Genomic DNA, 22,667 nt, shown 5'->3' on the forward strand with positions numbered 1-22,667 from the left:
TGAAAAAAAGATCTGTGGATACCAGTAGACACTAAGCTGAACACGAGCCAATGGTATCTCTGGCAGCAAGGGAGGCCAACAGTATTCTGAGCTGTATCGAGAGGAGCACAGACAGTAGATTAAGGGAAATCATCCTCATTTTTTACTCAGGACTCATTAGACCCCACTGGAATATCACATACAATTTTGGGTTGAAAATACAAGAAAGACATCAAAAACTTAGAGTTTAGTGGAGGGCTGCTGCAGTGGTCAGAGCAGGGGTCTGTTCAGCCTAGAGAAGATAGCTGTTGGGGGATATATTCCCACAGGGAGATTTTTTTTTATCAAGCTAGAGCCAGGCTCTCCACAGTGGCACACAGCAGGAGCACAAAAGACAACCATCACATACCAAAGTAGGACAGACTCATGTATGTAAAAGAAAGGCTCTTCCCCTGAGGACAGCAAGTCAAATATTGGAGCAGGTTGCACAGAAAGCAGTGCCTCCCCCCATCTGAATGTTTCCAAGCCCTGACTGGATGAAGCCCTGAGCATTGAGCAGTGAGCCCTGTTTATCTTATAGCTGACATGGTTTTTGAGTAGGAGGCTGACCTAGACATGCACTTCCTCAGGTCCCATCTATTCTGCTGTAACACCAGTCTTCTTTCCTGCCCACTACAAGAAGGGCACACAAGATGATAAGTTTAAAAAATTAATTAATTCAGTGAAGATATAAACAAGGGAATAGAAACTGCTGCACATATCATAAGCATGAAGGACCATGTGAATTACAGAACATCCTGCAACAGTGTGCTACCACACTGCAAACGGCTAGTGAGCATGATTCACAAAATATTGTTCTTCCACACCATCATTCAGCACAGTTCAGAAAAACACCTCAGGGGTCAGATGAGAGTTCTTATTGTGTGAAGGTCAACAGTGACACAAGCACAAGTGTGTATAATTGAACATTTTTCAGCGGTAATTAGAAGATTTTTAGCCTTCTAGGGAATTAAATTCTGGAACAATCTGGTAATAGAAGTAATAGGGAATTAGAGCTAAGTGCTTTCAAGAGCTAAGGAACTTTATCAAAGGGATAAGTTAACCAATGTCCACAAAAAAAAAATTTAACAAATACCTCATTTGCACAGGACTCAGGAGAGTGTTATTTGCTATGCTGAAAAAATATCTGGATAAAAGTCTACATCCTATGTGATCAAAGTCAAAATTGCCTTAAAAATACAATATTAAAATGCAAAGTAGCAGTGATAAGCAACTTTTGCTGAAAGGATCTGAGAAAAAAGTACACAGTAGTATTGCTCCTGCCCAATCCATCCTAAATCAGAATATTTTCCCTGTGAAACAGTAGGTTTTATGTCAAGAAAAAACCAACATAAAAAATCTAAACCAAGTATATCATTAGTATTCTGTACTACATTGGACTAAAGTTGTAGGTGTTACGTTACTTAGGGAAAAGTTAAAAAAAAATTACTAAATGCAGTGGTTAACAGCTCACAGATTGCAGAGCAGAAATGGCCCAAGTGAACACTGTGGCCCAAACACTTCAGACACACATTTTCTTGAGAGATACATGGACTCCATGGGAACTTGTTGCCTAAACAGATCATAATTGCACATAACAAAGAAACAGTGTGACTCATGATTCATTAACGTTTTCCCCACTGCAGGTGGCACAAAAATTACAGGAGACGACGTCAAGGTTTTGGTCAGACAAGCAAATAAATTCAGTTATACAGATTGGCTGGCCTTCAGCGTAAGACCCCCGCTTCCTCCAAAACAGGTCATGGTCTGTCCTTACTAGAAGAGTGGTCTCCAATTGTAGGAAGGTGTAGGAAATGGAAAGATAGAAACTTCCACAGTTACTGAAGAATTTGATTTGCAGCCTTGGGAGAAGCTCAGATTAATGTAAAAACAAAAGTACAGAGACATTAAGCAGAAAAATTATAAACTTATGTTTCTATAGTTGTAAGTAGACAATACGCCTTAAGTGAGTAAGAAACTGTATTAGGTAAGATAGTGAAGAATTTTATAGTGCAATAATGTAATTTCATAGAGTAAGCTAAGAGTTTAGATGTTAGAGAAGAAGTATATGTGTGTACGTGTAGTAGTAGCCCATTGGATAAAAGTATACGCAGTGCAGCAAAATTAAGCAAAGCTGATAGGTCAAAAAAACAAACTCTGTGGCAACTTTCTATTGGATTAGAATGTTATATATTGCCTTGTAATGAAGAAACTTGTGACTACTTTGAGCTATGGCCAACTTCTTGCTCCTCTAAAATCTCATGGCCTTTGGGGTTGATGTTTATCTGAGTAATAAATTGTTTTTAGCCCAACAGTGGTCCCATCCCTTCATTAAGGCATCGATAATAATATATAGCTACTGCTATCTCCAACCACCAATGAAAAGAGAAAATAATCTAGTTGCAAACTGGTTTTATTGGCCTACTAGAAAGCAACAGCATCTCACCTACACCTAGGGCAAACAGTGTTAAAGACTTTCTTAACACCTGCCTCAAAAGAATCACATTACTGCAAAACAGGAAAGTCAAAGAAATGGTGCTAATATGGATGACAAATTCAAAGCATGTTAAATCTGAGGTTCTTTCTATAAATACTGTACATTCTGCCTATTAATATCTTCATTTCAAAATGTTAAGTACTTTTCAGATGGCAAACTACTTGGAAAAAAATATTCCCATATCATAATTTAAAGTTATTTTTCCACCTGCCTTGCCCTTGTTCCAGTATGCACAACTGCACTTTGCAATACATTAACGACACATTAATGATACAACATTCACCTTCTACAGCTATTTATTTAATCACAGTGTCACAGCTTCTTTCACATTGTCCAGAGTACAGCTCCTCACATTAAGTTTGGAGGAGCTCACACACCAACATCAGTATCTTAACTTCTCTATCAACATTCACCTGATACTCCCAACCATTGCCTGGCTTCTTGCAAAATGCTGTGAGAAAGCTGAAGTGCCAGAGGCAATGAAAGCCAGGTTCCCCCCATAGGGTACAGAGACTGAATGAAATACAGGAATAAACTGTTTTCAAATACAGTTATTCTCTATAGGAATTGTTCAGATCATCATTATTTTGGAAAAAATTGCCCAATTCCACATACACAGCGCATAAAGGTTCTTGGCTAATATGCATGGCAAGTTTTCACATTTCATAACTCTTGCAATTTTTTGTTTCTTTCTAAAGACATAATAGGCATCAGTTTCTTGTTTTAAACTCAGTCCATTTTCAGTGGTTTGTGTACAGCTGTAAAAATTTATTTTCTTTTTAAAAATGAGAGACCAAAGTTAAAGCAACTAAGCAAAATTAAAGCAAAGTTAAAGCAACTAAGCAACACAACTGAATTCTATTGTCATTTCCGCAGAGAACACCAAAACTGAGTTGTAGCTTCTACTTGTGATGAAAGTCACTATAACATGTCTCATCTTTGCCATGTATAAAGGTAATTCAAGTTTTGATAAACATTTTAAGGCAGTAAATTGGAATAAAACCCATACTTAGTACCTGGCCATCAAGAATATCTGTTATTGGAAGCATCTGATCACAAGACTGATATGGCAAGAGCAGTGAAATGTGAGAGTAGATCACCTGTCTCATCCCATGAATTACACTGGACTAAAATATTTTTAATTAGCAGACTGGGGAAAAAAATTAAAAATACCAATTTTGAAGAAAGCTATTTTGCATTCAAATAGCACAAAGAACATGGATTTTGTATATGCTATTCTAGTCCCCCAGTGAAAAAAACCTCATGGTTTCCTTCATGGTCTATCAAAATGATAACCATTCCTTCTTTATTCTGCTTTTCACTTTTATTATTATTATAAACAAGTTCCTTTGCTAAATAGCTACAGAAAAATATTCAGCAGAAATACAGTTAGATTGTGACTTAAATCTGTGCACAGTCAATTTAGAATATAGCTGTTTTAGCAAAGGCACAGCCATTCATCAAATGGCTAACAAAATATGCTGGGGATTATTTTGAGTATAAAACAAATATAAAATATTATTTACTTACTTTAACCTTCGCAGTTTAAACATGTGGTATAAATGCAAAGCATTCACGATCCCATGACAAACTGTCTGAAAATTATATTGTATCTTCTGCACAAAACTTAGCTATGCACTTATTTTATTATAGAAATAGTCAATTGCATGAAAAACTGCAAGGCACTCTGAAATTACTATAAACTTTTTCCACAGAAGCAGCTGCCAATTTTTTTTATATAATCTATAGGTCTCTGTTGGCCTTATACATCTAATCATTTCCCTCCCCACAGTTCCTGTTTATTTCAATACATGTAAGATCTTTTCAATATATACTAGATTTTGGGTTCACTTATAACATCATGATTTCCAGGATACAGTCCTGGAAATATAATGTCCATCAACAACCCATGTGCTTGCATGAAAACTGACTTTTTATGGTCTCTCAATCTTGTGGGAAAATTAAGTATTGATATAATTTCTATGCTTTTACATTTTTTTGAGTCATTCTCAGAACAAAATTGCAATTTAAACATAGAATAGGCCAACATAAACAAGTCATATGAAGTAAATATTGAAAATAAGAGTCTTTATGAGTCTTTACTACTGTTTTTAAGGATAGCACCACAAAGCTTTTCATATGCATAGCATGCTATTAGAAGTCAGTGCCTACAAGTTTGGAGTATCTTCCATGGTTTAGCTGCTCTCCTACAGTAAGTTGCTCAAAAACATACCATAAAGGAGAAGAAAAAAAAGAAAAAGAAAAAAAGAAAAAAAAAGAGAATACACTATTAGTTGTATAGCAAGCAGAAGGATAAACTGAACTGAATTGTGCAACTGGTCATTCTTCAAGCTTACAGTCCTCTTAAGGAAGTGACAGTATTTTACTAGAGTTGGATCAAGTAATGTGATGAAAAGACAGCTGAAATAGAATTGTTCTTCATGAAAACATCCATAGAGAATCACTCCAAATGATATATTGCTGTGTTTGCATAAAAGCACTGGAGATTTTTCTGTATGAAGCTCCTTCTAAGCATAATGCTCAAAAGGGAATGTACACCCTACGCTACCAGATTATTTCAGCTACCAATGTTCATTAGCTACTCTGGCTCTTTGGGAGTTCTCTTGCAAACATCCCTTCAGATATACCGCAAGCTAAATCTTCATGTATCTAAAGCCAAGTACATCTTAGAGATAAGATTAGTCTTTCCTGTGATATCAACATTTTGCATCCCAATGAAAATATGTGTTGTTAATACTACCTTGGAAAGCCATATTCCCAAAAAGTTTCATCTGCATAAGGCTCAAGAGATTCTGCAGCAAAAATACCTGCAGTGTTTCTTGGAAGAGTGACCTTGACAAGTAATCCTGAAAATGCTTTGCACAATTGTTGCCAAAGACTTAAAAAGAAAGTACCTGCTAGCGACAAAATGAAAACTTATATTGAAATATACACGTGAATATCTATCAGAAGATGTTAGACCAAGTAAGAATTTTAAATGCAAACATGACAATTTCAATCAGATTTTAATACAAAATTCTGAAAACCCGTAAGATAAAACCACAGCATTTCCACTTTTTGTTTCAAAATTATTTTATCTCTCAAGAATATAAAGGAGGAAAAAAAATCCTAGTCAATGATAGTAATACCAACTTTAGAATAGAATTTTTAGAATAATTTAAACAAGAAATTCTGATTTTTTTTCATTTGGTAAAAATGTTATACACAAGTCCAAGGCATGAAAAACACCTCATTCGAATTGCACTCCTAATTTCAACACAAAAATTCTCAAAAGCTCTATTTATAATCCCAGCAAAGGAAAGCCATGAACCTACTGGTTCACAGGTCAAGAAGCACAGGCTGGCTTATGTCCATCTTGCAAAGGGCAAACTTCCTCTGTGACAGGTTTGTCTTAGCAAGTCCAATACAGAGCCACAATGCAAGCTAGTAAATAAATAGTGTGCATGACCAGGACCCAGTGCTCCTTTTTGCCCTTTAACCACACAGATGTGGCCTCACAGGATTCAGGAGGTTGCTTTTGCTGTTGCTTTTGACGAACTTGAAGTTAACTTTCATATCAGTTTTGAAGACCTATCTACACACAGCAATTTCTTCTAAACATAAAAGCTAAATAAATTAATGTTGTTCTTGTGCATGCAAACTTTACTACAGTATGACTAGCAAATTATTATATTTTTGGTTTTGATGGACTATGCAAATCAAGAATATAATTTATATACCTACCTAGCTTATCGTCATGTTATTTCCAGATAGAGGAATCAATAAGCACAAATATTTGCTTATTGATTGTTTTTCAAAACAAGTTGATGCAGTAAGTTTTTAACTATTCAAACAACAGTTCTTCAGAGAACAGAGGCAGAGTTATCAGCATATATTATTTCAACTGAAGCCAAAACAGAAAATAACCATAAAAATATTTCATGACTTTTCAAGAAGACTCTGGAGCTGTTTGCTTACTCTGGCTTTCCAGATTCACAGTCTCAGTGAAAAGACCAGGAAACAGGCTTTACTGCTTCACAAAGGAAAACAATATTCTCAAGAATATTTCATTTCCCTACAGCTGCACATACATGTCGTAATTTCAGAATGCCACAGTCACTACAGAGAAATGTTGCTTTGTGTTTGTAGAGTCTTAAAATTTCATAACTAGGCATTATTTTTTAAAGTTCAGACTAAATCAGACTGTAGTTTTCTTTATTTTATGATTTAGTTCACAGCAAGAATGATAGATCAAAAGAACATAAAAAGTTATTTTAATTTCAGAAGTTGCTTTGGTACACTGACTGTAGGGCTTGGTTAATGCACATCCTATTTGCAAAGAAAAGTCAAAACTGCTTTTAAAACAATGATATAGCTGCATTTCATAATGATGCTGAATAGCAGCTGTCAGTGGTCTTAGCAATAATTCTGGAAGTAAAGCATCCAACATGCAATGTATTAAATCTACAGTTTATTTATTTACTGGTACAATTTAGCAGAACTGACCAGGATGTTTTATACTATTTGAAAAGTGGTTTCTAATGTAAATCTAACAAACTTCATAAAATTGGTTGTGTATTAGTTGATGGTGAAGAACTTCAACATTGTACAGCTCACGTTTAAAACTTTCAAAATTCTTTAGAATTATTAGTAAGGGTCATTGTAGTTATGAAGAAGCTGCCTAGGATCCATTAAGACAGCAAAACATTTGGTTCCTTACTATTCTGCAAAAATTTATGTGATTGGTAAGATTTGACTGCATTCAGATAATAATCCACATTCTGTACTGCAGATACATTCAATTACATTCTCAGTATAAAATTTCTTATCATCCAAATAAACAAGGTTCTATTCAAAGTTTTGTATGAGGACTCAGAGAGAAATTCAGCAGAATTAACTGTACAACTTATACCATCAATACATCTCTCAGGTATAATTCTATCTTTACAAAACTACCTCAAAACACATGTGCTATTTCAGTCTTAAATGATCAGCATAAAGCTTAGAAGAGATTTGCATGTTACCTAGATTTCGAGTTCTTCTCAGCTAAAAAATAGTGAAATTTCAACTCTTGGTCATAATCACATAAGATTCAAAGATACAGCTTAGACTGAAAATTAGTTTGACATTCTTTCAAACATCAATGACATTGAAAAAAACTCTAGTAATATGAAGCAATAAAAGCATAGTTTAAAACTACAAGAAAGTTAGTACTTACTATCCAACAGCTCGCACGTGTGCATGTATACACATATTTATGCTTAAAATACCAATGTGCATCTTTCAGTATTTTTTGTTTAAACGACTTTTCTGTACCTTTTAGAAATGTTTCTATTTCTTTAATATAAATATTCCTATAAAGAAAATATTTACTTAAAATTATTTAGAAAATTACTATTGAAACTGATGATTTTTCTTTCTCTCCTTTGACCCTCTGGTCACAGATCACAAAAAACCATAATAAGCAAATTTGTAATTTGTCCTTCAGCAACTTTGGAAAATAAACACAGAAAACATAGTCAAAAACCTATTCAGAAATTTACTGTACAATTAGCTGATTTTTTTTAACATGTTTTGCTAATGCTAACCAAAAAAACTAAATTAAATGCCCCAACCCTGTCAGCTTTTAAGAAAATATGTTTTAATTTTACTTTACTAGAAGCAATATTAGAAGTAAAATCAGTTCAAAATTAAGAAAAAATCATGATACATTACTATGTTAACTAACAATGGAGGCTCAGTAAAAAGAATACAAGGCAAAGAATAGAATAGTGCACTGTGGTTTTATTGATGGCAGCAATGACAATTTGCCTCTTTCATATGTAAAAAGTATTCAGCTTTATTTAACTAAGAACTTTAAAAAAGTCTTTTGTGGTGTCAGGTCCAAATTCCTTCTGCTCACATGAGCTTTCTTTGTTCCATCCTGCTGCTTGGAAAACCCCAGGATTTCTTCTAGAAGTGTTCAGCAAGCTGGGAGCTGCCAGTGAATTCCCCCCGACTCCAAGAAGGTTTCTAAATGAAAAAACTAAAATATAAGGACAGATAAGGACAAAAAATATTGGAATTCAAGAAACCATAAGTACCCCCCATCCCTGGGCTCTTTGTGCAACATAGACTTCACTGTCACTTCATTTTCTTCCTCTAAAAGAGTTGATATCTGCTTTTCAGTACTTACAGGGACACAAGTCTTTAAAAGAATCAGAAGGCTGCACTTCAATGCAATAAATATGATCAGTCTAATACAAAGAACGCTTTCTGGTAAAGATTTTTCTCTCACAAAATCACAATTTCTCCATTGTTAAGGACTTCAGTACAGATTTTATAGCAAATGTGACAAGGTGTAGATTAGTTCTGTCATGGAGCAAAGGAATTCCCAAAAAGAATATAATGACCAAACACTTCTAGGTTCACACTCATAGGTTCTTTCAATCTCCTCCAGGTCAGACCCTTCAAAACACTCATTTCTGATTATTTGCTCCCCTTCGATTTCAGACTATTAAGATGTTCTACACAGAAAATGTAACCTCAGGATGTATTTTTATTATTGTTAGATTCTAATTCCTGTATCTTGACTCTCTAGGAGGAGTACCTTATTTTTCAGACCTGTTAAACCTAATATTTGACTCATACCCACATAAAATTCCCTCTGATAAAACACTGAGTTAGTGTTCTCCACCTCACATTGCTGGATATTATTAATAAATGCTAATTCCTAGGTCAACTGCAACCACAATGAGGTATTGACTATCCCATACTCCCATTTTATCTCTCTGTCTACTGATAAAAATCACCAGGTCAAGACTTCCTGCAAGTCTGCAGTGTTTGTTCCTCTCCATCTTTTTTAGAAGACTCCTTTTCAAATACTGAAATACTGCAATAAGATCCCTTTAGAGACTCCTCTTCCCCACACTGATCCACTGATCCAAATTCCACTTTTATAAAACAACTCAGAACCTCATCCTACTTAAGACCCCTTGCAGTACAGACAAGGATTTTGAACTGATTATTTGGTAATACTAATTCCAGAGGTGCATGCCCAAATACAACACCTGAATGAGTGTGCTGCACACTAATCCAGGAAGCAGTACAGCCTCATTTCTGCATTGCTGCACCACACCATTATTAAGTCCTCCTTGTTAAGTGATATAAGATTATACAGTTAGATCTAAAGGTTTTAGATGTGAGTTGATACTTTGACTGTACGGAGCTTCATCTTTGATACATCCCTATCATACCCAATACAATATATGGCCAGTTAACTCCAGTTTTAGTATTATTTAAGTTGCCTTGGAGAACAAGATACCTCGGAATTTTAAATGCTACAAACTACAACATTAAAATTCTACGGAATTTACCAATGTATAACATAAAATAATAGTTATCAATGGTTTTTCATCTCTTCAGGAAGAAGACATTAAGTTACTTAACCTAATAGGGAGATACACCCTATTAAGTAAAGGTGTCACTAATAAATGATCTGTTGAAGAGGTAAAGCATCCTGCAGCAGAAAGCTGTGGTAAAATTATGTCTCATTGGATCCCTTAAAGCTTCCCTGATAAATCTTGTTTTCATTTAACAGGTTATTAAAAACTTGAAAAAAGAACAGTATGAGAGCCATGCTCTCAAAAGATCTAAGAAATGAAAGGAGGCAGAATCCATATAGAAATCCACTTCTAGGAACCAACATTTAATATTACTGAACTTTTACATGTCAAGACATTAAAGCTACATTGTTGTACAAGTCCAGGTAAGCTGAAAACAATTTAGAAAATGACTGTGTTTGATTTTCTGCCTCCATTTAAAATCAGTGAAGAACTGATTATACCAACCACTTATTTTTGGGAATGCTCAATAGAAAGGAAAAGCTGTGAAGGCTTGTTTTCTGTGCCAAGTAAGTTTTGAGACCAGATCTGCAGTCCATTTAAATCAGGATCCCATTACAATCTTAAAAACAAAGTATAGGAATACCTGCAAGGAAAAACCACCTGTGCCTTAGAAAGGTTGTTTCTTATCCACCAACAAGTAACTTGCTCTTGAGATACAAGAGTTACTACCATTCTCCCTGGTGCCTCATAGCTAAGAAGCTAAGAAGAGTTTTCCAGACTTATACTGTAAAATTAGAGAAATATAAAAAATATTACCTAAGGTACAAAGAAATTTCCTGGCTTTGACTGCTGTGTACATTTCACATGTCTCATTCAACTGATCACCCTGACACTGCTCAGGGCCAACTGTGCTGGTTAAAACTCTGCTCAGTGCATATTCCAGAATAATTTCTGCATGAACTGTTTACTAATGTTTACTAATAGTAATTGATACATGTACTTAAAATAGAAATTCAAATTATATTGGCAAAAATAGAACAATTATCACCTCATAACATTGCCAGTACTGCCATAAAAGAAAAATATATTTTAACACATATTCTAAAAAGTAGAATCATATGTTATTGCATGTCAGAAATATCAAAAGGTATAGAGATCAGCAACACGTGTTAAGCCAACAAAATGTGGAGGATTGGAGTAATGAAAAGAATAAAAAAGAGACTGGTAAAAATAAACTGGCTAGTAAAAAAAAATCAGATTCAAGATAAGACATACTGTGGCTGTATATTAAATATTATGTGACTTACCAAAGCTTTCTTTAGTCAGGACAGACTTTTGACCATCTTTGAATTAAGGATTAAAAGATCAACCAGTGAAATAAAAGCAGCAGAGCTTCTGAGATTTGTTCAGTGAAATTACTGTAACTGTTTTATCCGGCTGGCCTTTTTAAATTTCTGAATGTATGTAGCAGATATCCTTTCTAAGGATGATATATAATCCCTTAATTTCTGGTAATTAATAAAGTATAGGCACAAGTATACCCTCAAGATTCAGAGTATCCAATATTCTTTGTCTCTGCACCTCCCTATTTAATGGTGAACTCACTAATTTTATATTTCGCCTTCTCATGCAAGCAAAACAACAGAAATTATATTTATTCACATAAATGGCTTATAAAAAGTAGAATATGGGACCTTGGATAGAGCTAGACAGTCCTGAGTTCAGCAGGGACTGCCGCCATTTGTTTCAAGTCAACTGGTCTAATGTACGTGAATCAGAAAATCTTGCTGCTACTCTCAGGTGAAAAAGCATCAGGAAAAAGCTTGCTGAGATGACATGAGCCTTGACATAAAGCAAAAGTCAAAAGGTATTTGTTGAAGTGTTTTTATTGCTTTCCCTCTTCCCACAGATATATTAAGCCACAAAATTCAGAGAAACAGAGATATCCAACTTCTATCATAAATATGACAATATCCCCAAGAAAAGTATAGAACAATCCAGATTTGTTTATCCTGAAATCTAAACCAATACATAAAGCACCAGTAGCTTGTATTTACCTTTCTTTCCTTATTAATCAGTTTCTAGCTCGGGGAGGTTGATAAAATTGTTGAGTGGGTCGTGTGGACCGCCGTGGCTGACCATCACCTCCTCTGCGGAATTCTAGAGTTTGCTCATACGTTTCTTCCTCCTCCTCCTGCGGGCAAATAGCATTGTTTTAAATGAAATAGGTGGAAAATGCCTTATACATGAGCTGGTAAATGCACACATACATACACACACCACATACAGACATATAGATGGAAAGGTGAATCCATGCACACATAGCAACTGCTGCTTCTGTGCTGATGACCACTTAATAAAATAAGTGAGGTATGGGAGTGGGCTTTTCGAACCTAAGAAAGCTAACAAAATCAAGTTGGCCAATCTCAAAACTCAATCTTCAGGGCAACAGAAGTTATTAAATATTTGCAGGGAAGAAAAAAAAATCATATGTATTAAATAAAAATTATTTTCCAAGAGGTGTACAGGCAAAAAACTGAAGAAGCAAGGTAACCTCAATAACCTGCCAGAGCAAGAGAAATATCAACTTTCAGGAGTTCACAAATGTGTGTGGAATGAAATAAAATAATTAGGAAACAGAATTACAAGGAAAGGCATCTGGAAATATGCATGCTAAATACACACATCTGAAACCCCAGATAAAAATCTACGATGCAGTAATAATGAAAAAACCCTACAAATAAAGTGAACAATTTGGAGATGTATTTTCTATGTGCAGCAATAATAAATATATGCTCTGACTAATGAGGGAGGAGGTAAATGTATTTGCAATATTCAGTCACTCCAAGGCATCTTTGTACCAGAAAGATATTCACAAAGTATATAGAACTCAGATGTGAAAAAAGAATAAATTTTAAAATAATCAAGATACTGGAGAATGACTTACAAAGATTAAAATAACTACATATTTATTTTGGTCAAGAAATATCGAATGGAAAAACATTCATCTAGTGGAACATTTGAAAGTGGTACACACTGAAGAGAGAGGGAGAAAATTTTTAAGAGCGTAAGAGTTTATATCAAAGAAAAAATTATAGGCTGAAAAAAAACCCCAAAAAACTCCTGAGAATTGATTGTCAAATTCTGTCTCAGAAAAACAGGTTTGATTTCATTTCTTTAATATCTTTATACTGTAGCAGACCCTAGGTCTAGTGGGAACTTGCTGGAAGAAATCTGCTTTTGGGAAAATGTTCTGAATATGTAACTCTCAATCCTTTTTAGTCACAACATAGAAACATAAAGCAACACAAAGCAAGAGCATTGAATGATTCATTAGAAGTTCATCAACGATTCCAACACCCAAGAACTGTCAGAGTGCAGCATGCACATAAGAGATTAAGCAAGTCAAGCAGTAAAATATTTCACTTTAAGCAACAGAAAGGAAAACCCACAGCTGAAGCTTCTTTCTGTTGTGAAAAGTGAGATCTTACTCAAGAAACCACTCTTTCTGAATTAGCATGAATATCAATAAACATGCATTTTTAAAGCAACAATTACAAACAACCACATTCCTCATAGTAAGGTCTCCTATTTACAGGGCACATATGTGGTCACAGCTTAATTTCTAGATTAAGCATTACTACAGAGAGCCTGAAACAACTGTGGAAGAAAACAGATTTTCAGCACTGAATACAGCATAATTGATTTATATCTCTTCGTTTCACTGTAGCTGAAGGCCAAGAAACAGTTCTGCCATAAAATCTTTCTCAGTGCACTTCTTTTACCACCTGTAGTACTATAAATTCCCTCATATAAAGATGTTCAGAAACACTGATTATCCAAAAAAAATCAATAGAGCATTAGATGTCTAACACAAAAGTCCACACAGTTTGCAATATTGCTAGCCCTAGTACAAACACTCTACTTAGTATGAGATCATCTCCCATCAATGACAATGCAAGCTGCACTAGCAGCAAATGTTAAATAGTAAGCTAAATGCCTGAAGTGGTCTAAATACCTTTAGCTCTTTCAGTATACTCTCAGAAACATGAATAGCTGACAACAGCACAGAAATTAAATAGTTCGGTGTATAGCATCTCAACTGTAATAGTCAACCTCTTGAGGTTGGGGTAAGCACATCAGATTAAATTTCTACAGCAGGAAATCTTCATCAAATCTCAAAGTTAGTGCTGTTGACCCTTTAAACTCAGTAAAGCCAAATGAAAACCAGTATTTGTCTCACACACTTCTATTTTGGTGTAATTGTCCATACCCAATGAATGAAAAGCTTCACATGCATGCATTACAAATTAAGAAATTTTACTGCAATAGGCAAGAGTGAAATGTGAAATCACATTCAGTTTCTTCAGGCTCTGATTAATGTGGATGTGAGCAATGCAGCAAATGGTAATATCAAACGAGTAACAGAACACCTTTCAAGTGTTCCCTCATTCCTTTCTATGCAGTGGCTCCACACACAGTTACTGACTGTCCTGTTGAATTCTGCCATCTTCTCATCAGATGACACACATTGTAATTTCTTGGGTCTTACCTATTCACATTTGATCCCTAATGGATCTAATGTTCTCCAAAATAACAATTTGCCAAGTCATATCTTTATTAAAAACTTCTTACTTTACAAGTAACTGAATTTTTTTCTATCATCATTTCTCTTAGTCATTGACCCTCAATTCATACTGCTGATCTTTCATCATTTATTGAAATTTTATTTTCACAGAATCACAGAATGGATAAAGATTGGAAGGGACCACTGGGGGTCATCTGGTCCAGCCTCCTGCCCAGGCAGGGTCATCCCAGAGCACGTGGCACAGGATTGTGTCCAGACTGTTCCTGAATATCTCCAGTGAGGGAGAGTCCACATCCCCTCTGGACAATCTGTTCCCGCATGTGGTCACCTGCACAATAATGAAGTTCTTCCTCATATTCAATTAGAACTTCATATGCACCAGTTTCTGCCCAATGCCTCTTGTTCTATTGACTGAACCACCAAGAAGAGCCTGGCTGGCTCATCCTCTGGACACCCTCCCTCCCTACGTTGTTAAGATTTCATTCTCAGTCTTTTTCAAGGAAAACAGGCATAGCCTATTTATCCTTATTTCTATATTAAGGAAATTTCTCACTACCTTAAAAGAAACAATTCCATCTTATGGACTTTTATCTCACTTTATTTTAAAATTTCTCCACCCTATAGTAAAAACTGTTATTTTCTAGAACAGCATGCACTCTTTGTAGGCAAAACTATGTGTATCTTATGTTCACTTCCTTGTTTTTTTCTGTTCTTCAACCAAAAAACTTTATCTGTCTATACTTCTTCCATTATAACTGGAAGGTCACACATCTTGCCATCAACTCTACTTTTTCAATCTTTCTCACTGCTTGCTTTCAATTTATCAGTTGCTTGTGACTCATTCTAAATTATTTTTATCCATATAAAATCTAGATTGCATTTTATGAAGCAAAGGTGACCACAAATCTCTCTTAGAGCATCTTCATTCTCCCTCTATTACCAGTAGAGGCCTTGTATTAGTACACTGCTCTGAAAATCTATGTATTTTATTATCTCAATAATTCAGCTTATTTTTCATTATTTATCTAGAATTCCAGGATCCAGGACTCCATTAGGACTTACACAATGCTCACCTCAGACTATGAACACTGAGATTAAATGATAGCACTAAGCACAAGTGCAAAAGGCAGAAAAAACTGGCATATCCATAGGAAAAAGCAAAGAAACATTCACAATGCAAACAACGAAATGCACAAAGAAATTTCTGCACTAACAGATTAGAATGAAGAGAGAGAAGATGGAACATGCCAGTATTCTTTAGGTATTTAAAAAAACAGGACAAAGAGGGAAGGATAAGTAATTTGAAAATTCACCTTCCATTCAAAGTTTTGCTGTAAAAATCTGTTGTTACTTTTAATGATTTTTTTTTATCTCATAAGAAAAGTGAGAACTAAAGAAGGGTAAAATGGGAACATATGCATATCCAGTGCTTTATTTTGGACTCATATACTCCAAAGAGCTTGTACCACCACTATATTTGACCAGCTGAGCTTACTGAATCAGCAAGTAACTTCAGAGCAGACAAGTGACCACCAGCCTGCTTTTACATAAAAAATTCAATGGATTTCATAGCTGCAGAATACAGTTATAAATACTTCACCAACCAATTTACTCTTCAAATGAACACTATTAGAGCAGAGGAAATCTATTCTTCATTAAAAGCTTTCTCTCTCAATTTCAACTGCAAGACTTCTTTCATTGCATTCAAAAGAACTGTTTAGAGCCTTTTTTTTCTAAACCAGAGTCATTTGAAGTGAATACTTACTGCATAACTCCTGAGAATGAACAGGTGGATTACAGTAAAAAACCAGACAGAACTTATGCATTGACACTATGCTTACGAAAAGCTTTGCTGAATGCTGTGCTCACATAATACTTAAGAAGCAGTTGCAAGTCACAGCTGATCAGCTCCTGCACTTTTGCCACTTACAAAGTAGTTCCCTCTGTCTATTACTGCTTACGGACAGAAAATTCTGCTCCATTCCCTGGGCCCTTCTGCTGAAGCTTTTCAATTATAGCTCTCTGTGGGCTACTAAGGGATGAACACCCAAGCCTGTGCAGGGAGGCATGAAGAAGCAGCATGTAGAAGCAGTGTGGGGCCAGGGACAAAGAGGAGACAGAAGGCAAAGAAAGCAGAAGATATTTTCCATATAGATAGTGTCAAACCTCTGTTTCAGTTAAGCTGTAGTTTTAACTTCACTCACACACCGAATGCATGGGGAACTTGCTGGTTCAGTACAAAGAGTGTGTCGGCTTCCTTGCAAAATGACTCTTTCTTTCATGTGAATTTCAAATTCCATTTCCTGATCCAGATTTAATGCCTCTTTGCACTGCCCACTCTGCAGGCAACAGCTGTCTCCTGCTGTTAAAACACCAAGTGATCTCTTTTTTCCTGGTTAAATTCCTTTCTCAGATTTTGCTTCTTTTGCCTAATCATCCAGTGTTGAGCTCCTTGAGTACTTGTTTTGGTTTTTGCATTTTCTACTTACCAGTGCTTGGATCAGTCAAAAACAGATCACAAGATTATCCAGATGACTCAAAAAAAGAAAGCAGACAAAACTCATACTATGGCCAGGTTGAGAAATTCACAAGTATTCTAGAAATAGCTAAATGTAATTTTTTTTTTTTTTTTTTTTTAATATGCAACATATTATATAGTCTATATTTGCAAAGAAAAAATAATGTGCTGAACTGTCTACAGTATTCTCTGGAACGTCTACTTTATCTGAATACTTAAATGGATTCTTTGAACTCCATAATAACTAAGAATGAAGCAGGATTTTGTGGGGGGTGGGGTGGGGTGGGGGTGTTGAAATAGGTTTGTTATACAACTTTAGAGTGGCTTTAGGACATAATTTCAAAAATTATTATCAAATGAGGTGTAAAAAATTTAAGCAAAAGAGGAAGTATGACTAATGTAGATTTTCCAATGATCCTAACCAAGTACTGACTTTTTTTTGAAGTGTCTATTACAGATTAATTCAACATATTTGTTCTTCATCAATTTTCTTTGCAAGATAGTCTTCTTACCTAAAATATCATTTCCTTTCACAGAGTAATCTTCTCCCAGAGTAATCTCTGTAAGCCTGCAGATGCTCTCTTTTTTTCCTTACAGTGCACAACACATCTGTATTAGACTGGGCCTATGGGCATTCAAATTCCTGCATTAAATTATGATGAGAGGAGTAAGTGGGATTTGGCATATGGCTGCCCCCTCACTGACATCAGATCATTAATATAAACTCTTAGCCCTATGAATGCCTTATCTTCTGTCTGTAAAGAACATGCAAGATAAGCAATTGTAAAGGATCTATAGGGTATACAAGTTCTCCTCCCACCTGACCCAATAAGGATCTCTCTGTGTATAGGACTTTACAAGCATTAGGCAGCTAGTACAGATACATGGGTATTTTAAACCCATATATGCTGCATGTATAGTCCTCCACAGGTAACTCTGGTTTGACTTTTATGTCTATACTATCAAGAGCTTTGCTGAAGTTTTTAGCCCTAGCTTCACCCTGGTAAAATAGTATATTAGGTAAAACAGTGGTGACAGAATTGGAAATGTCAAATGTATTATGGCAACTATTAGAAAATTTAATTGTCCTCAAAGGTATAAAATTGACTTGCTGGATGGTACTGTATGATTTACTAAAAAAAACCTGTGATTTTGAACTGCAACTACCCAATTACTGTTGTTGCCCTTCTATATGGAGCCAGAACAATCCCTACTCATTTACAAAATATTTTCACCTACTATAGTACTGATATCTTTCTCCTTCACTGTTTCTCAGATTCTGAGATTTTGATATACTACACAAATAAAACTCTACATTGTTCTTTCAAGCTCTGTACAAAGAGGGAAAATCAGTTAATATTTCCCTAATATAGAAGCAGTCAATTTCTACAGCTACTGACCACGTTTCAACGAACTTTTTCTTTAATGCCATTATAAATGTTGTAATGCCATTTTAAAAAAATATAGAAAAACACTAAAACATACACCCATTGTTTCCCTTATTTACACTTAGAAAAAGGAAATGATCCTCATGAGGATATGTCTTTTTCTCCACTTAACACAGATGGGCCACAAGCAAATATGTTCATAACTATGGTATGTAAAATTAAGTGGCATGGAACTATCCCATAATAACTGTTGCTTTCCCATGCTCCAAATAACAACTTCAAGATGACCCTTCCCTGAGTAGTCCTCTCTTTAGCATCTGAAATAAATTAATGACAATAAATATTTTCTGTTGGCTTTTATTAACCAAACCTCAGAAAATTTTATATTTTCTTGGCCAGTTTCTGTAAAATTCTATAAAGTACTCCCAGGACAAGCAATTTTTCAACTAATGCCTTATTACACATCAATTAAAGATACTAGACTTAAAATGATATGGTAACCCTGAAAAATTAATATACACTATTAATTTTAATTAAAATTATCTCACTTTTCCTCTGCTGAAAATGTAAAGAACCTGAGCTTCAAGACCAGCTAATTTTCAAATGATTCTGCTAAAACCATACACATCCTGAGTTTCAAGTGAAGCTACAGACATTAGAAAGAAAGTAGCAGAAAATTAGCAGATTTTTCAGAAAAAAAAATCAAGAAATGGAAAAAAATGGATGGGAAGGAAAATAATTACATACTTAATCTGAGACAACTAAAAGCAACACAACAGTTAACTTGGAATCAGACTTTTTTTTGTGCTTCATTGTTTCAACTATGGAAACAAAGCACTCATTCATTTTCTAAATAGACAATTTTTCAATTACATTTCAATAAAACTAGGATAATGTAAGCATGGGGCATGATTATCCCACAAACATATTGCTGGCTTATGGGTTCCCCTTAAGGGTATTGCACAGTTTATTCACACTTGCAGTCATTCACTCTGGCACACATGCAAATACACACGCAACTGTTACTGTGCAGTTTGTGTTGAAATACACATCCTTTCCTGCAAATTTGTCACTGTGTCCTCAATATAGGAAAAAGGAATGAATTTGAAAAATTCCTTACGAGTACATATTTAAGCCATCCAGATCATATGCCTTTTGCCAGTGAAAAGCTTCTTCACTGAGCAGTATCAATATCAATCTATAAATATTTAAAGGTTTATTTTCAATTTCTAAAAGAAAAGTTGATACACTAAAGTGAGATATTCCATATAAATTAACATAGAACCAATGGACACATCAGGTTTTCTCCATTCATCCAGAAAAAAGAAGTGTTTTTGTCAGGCTGGCAATATAGACTGTCCTAAACTATAGCAAAAAATAATACTTGCACAGCCTGGGAGGAAAAAAAAAAATCAGCAGTTTCTCTGCACAAAGTACATTTGTGGAACAAAACCATACAAGCCCTTAGAAGGGTGGGGTGAGGAGGAAGTATTTGCTGTATTGCTGAATTTGTTTTAGCACATGAACAGAAAATCCTGCCAACATAAATTTCAAAAAGAAAAAGGTCAGTGATGTCATGAGAAATTATCTAATGCTTTCCTGTCGGGACATAAAATCATTATCTAAATCATAATGGGGAATAAGAGAGCTTTGGTCACATTTTACGTGAAAAAGGAGGCTGTATGCACAACTCACCCATAACAGAATTTGTCATATTAATTCTCCAAGTCCTACACAGAAGTGTATACTTAATAAACAAACACATATGTGAATTTATTTGTGAATGACTGACTGCACACAAAAAAATTAGAAAGTAAAACATGGCAAATTTTATTTCCATAAATATACAGAAAAATTCTAAAGAAACATATATTAACCAACACCTAATTGAAAACCAAAACAAAACTGCATACAGGTAGTGCAGGAACATAGCAATTTAAAAGAGTCTTGAAACAGAATCTGCCCATGAGACAACACAGAACAGCCCCATAAAAGAGAGAGTATCTTAACTTGAAAGTTCTTGTACCTCGTATGCTATGTATTTTAAAATAAGATTTGCCAAATTGCATCTATATTTTAGCTAATGACTTAAAAAAAATAGATCATGTCATCCTGCAAGTTCTACAACAGGTTCAAAAAACGATGATGGGAAAAATATGCTTAAAAAAATTAGGAACTTTTCATACTGCTACAGGATAGAACAGTTGGTGGGTGGTCACAAATGGTGTTCCCCAGGGCTCAGGACTTGGACCAGTTGTGCTTTATGTATTTATTAATGATCTGGATGAGGGTATCAAGTGCACCTTCAGCCAGTCTGCAGATGACACCAAGTTGGGTGGGAGTGTTTATCTGCTGGAGGGCAGGAGGACTCTGCAAAGGATCTGGACAGGGTGGATCAATGGGCTGAGGCCAATTGCAAGACGTTCAACAAGGCCAAGTGCCAGGTCCTGCACTCGGGTCACAACAACCCCACAGGCTGGGGGCAGAGTGGCTGGGAAGCTGCCCAGTGGAAAAGGACCTGGAGTGCTGTTTGATAGTGGCTGGACATAATCCAATGTGTGCTCAGGTGGACAAGAAGGCCAATGGCATCCTGGCCTGTATCAGCAATAGTGTGGCCACCAGGACCAGGACAATGATTGTCCCCCTGTACTGGGCACTGATGAGGCCGCACCTTGAGTGCATTGTCCAGTTCTGGGTCCTGCATTCCAAGAAAGACATTGAGGTGCTGGAGCATGTCCAGAGAAGGGCAACAGAGCTGGTGAAAGGTCTGGAGCACAAGTCCTATGAGGAGCAGCTGAGGGAGCTGGGGCTGTGCTTAGCCTGGGAAAAACAAGGCTGAGGGGAGATTTTATCACTCTCCAGAGCTACTTTGAAGGAGGTTGTAGCAAGGTGGGGGTCAGGCTCCTCTACCAAGAAATGAGTACAACAAGAGGAAATCACCAAGTTGGGCCAAGGGAGGTTTAGATTGGATACAAGAAAAAATGTCTTCACAGAAGCCTTGGTCAGGCCTTGAAGCAGGATGTCCAGGAAAGTGGTTGAGCCACCATTTGTATAAGTATTTAAAAGACTGGTAGATGTGGAATTTAGGGATATGGTTTAGTGGCGGACCTGACAGTGGCAGACTAATGATTTCACTTGATGATCTTTTCCAATCTAAGCCATTCTGTTATTCTAAAACTGTAACATCCAATCTTCAATAATTTTTACATCTACACAATAAGTTAGGAACAAAGTAAAAAAAGAACACCAAACAACCCTACCAAATTTTTCATGTGTAAAAGTAAAATCACTGCATAACAACCCCGTAGCGCCAAGTTACTCATGTCCACAAGTATTTCCCTTCCCATTTTGATATGGAAGGAAGTCCATTTTCAGGTTGACTGATGAACTTTTGTTGAGTAGCTGACTCCTTCAACTGGCCTGAACTTGTACAAGATTCAGATCTCCCAGTGGGGACGCAGCTTCACTTCTCATCCCAGACACTGATGAAATTCTGTGACTTATGATGTGATTTCCATCAGCTGGGCCTCAAAATGCCCAGCTGTGAGGATTGGTGATGTAACCTAACATCTGTCTGACATCATCAAAGAGGCTGATTATCCATACAGGGAAAAGAAGCAAGACTGGAATGGGCCAGGAAGGAATGCAAGCAAGAAGAAAAACCCCATAAATTTACATCCAATGTATTGTAAAATTTTACTGTCAGTTTTAGAACATTCAAGAACATTCATCAGCAGTGTCCAACACTGAAATGGGACGCTGAGGGAGCTCAGTCAAGAAAGCAACAAAGAGTACGGCAATAACTAAACATCACTGCTTTCATTTGCTCCTATACACCTTGTGACCCACAGTGGATGTCCTGTATGAGAACACAGAGTCTGAGGAAAAACAAAAATGACCACATCAGAAAAGAGATGAAGAGAAAGAATAAATTCAAATAGGAAACTATTACGTAACTATGTAAACCTTTTCTGCAAGATTTTATCAACTTGAGCCTGCATGAAATAAGGTCTCAAGATTTTCACTAGGAAGTCAGAAGCAACATTTCTAATTAGATGCCAAAGGGGAAAAAAAAAACAAAACCAAAACAAAAAAATGCCCCACAAAAAGAAAAAAACCAATTATAAACGGGCTTCATAAGCATAGGAGAATATGAACTGAGCAGTGAGATAGTCCCTGATATCCACCTGGATAACCAAATGCTCCAAGTTGGAAAATTAGAAGATCCATCATGTTTGAGGTTCAATACATGTGACATACACATTAAATACACAAATCATGGATAAAAAGTCCCTCTGTATAGCCATCATATATTTATTGCTTTCTTATTAAC

General features: G+C 35.8%; 1 protein-coding gene across 3 annotated transcripts in view; it reads right to left on the minus strand.

Moving 5' to 3' along the window:
* Nucleotides 1-5,610: 5,610 nt before the first annotated feature.
* TDRD3 (tudor domain containing 3) overlaps nucleotides 5,611-22,667 on the minus strand; it is a 96,762-nt gene continuing 79,705 nt past the window's right edge. The window contains exons 13-14 of one of the 3 annotated variants that reach the window (XM_083854572.1): nucleotides 11,898-12,034; nucleotides 5,611-8,540 (exon numbers count right to left, since the gene is read on the minus strand). In XM_083854572.1, the coding sequence (XP_083710698.1) occupies nucleotides 11,915-12,034 (120 nt within the window). In that variant the 3' untranslated portion in view covers nucleotides 5,611-8,540; nucleotides 11,898-11,914. The remainder of the gene's footprint in view (nucleotides 8,541-11,897; nucleotides 12,035-22,667) is intronic. The other 2 variants (XM_083854571.1, XM_083854570.1) reach the window with 2 other exon arrangements.

This window comes from Zosterops lateralis, assembly GCF_965231275.1.
Source record: "Zosterops lateralis genome assembly, chromosome: 2".
NCBI classification, from domain to species: domain Eukaryota; kingdom Metazoa; phylum Chordata; class Aves; order Passeriformes; family Zosteropidae; genus Zosterops; species Zosterops lateralis.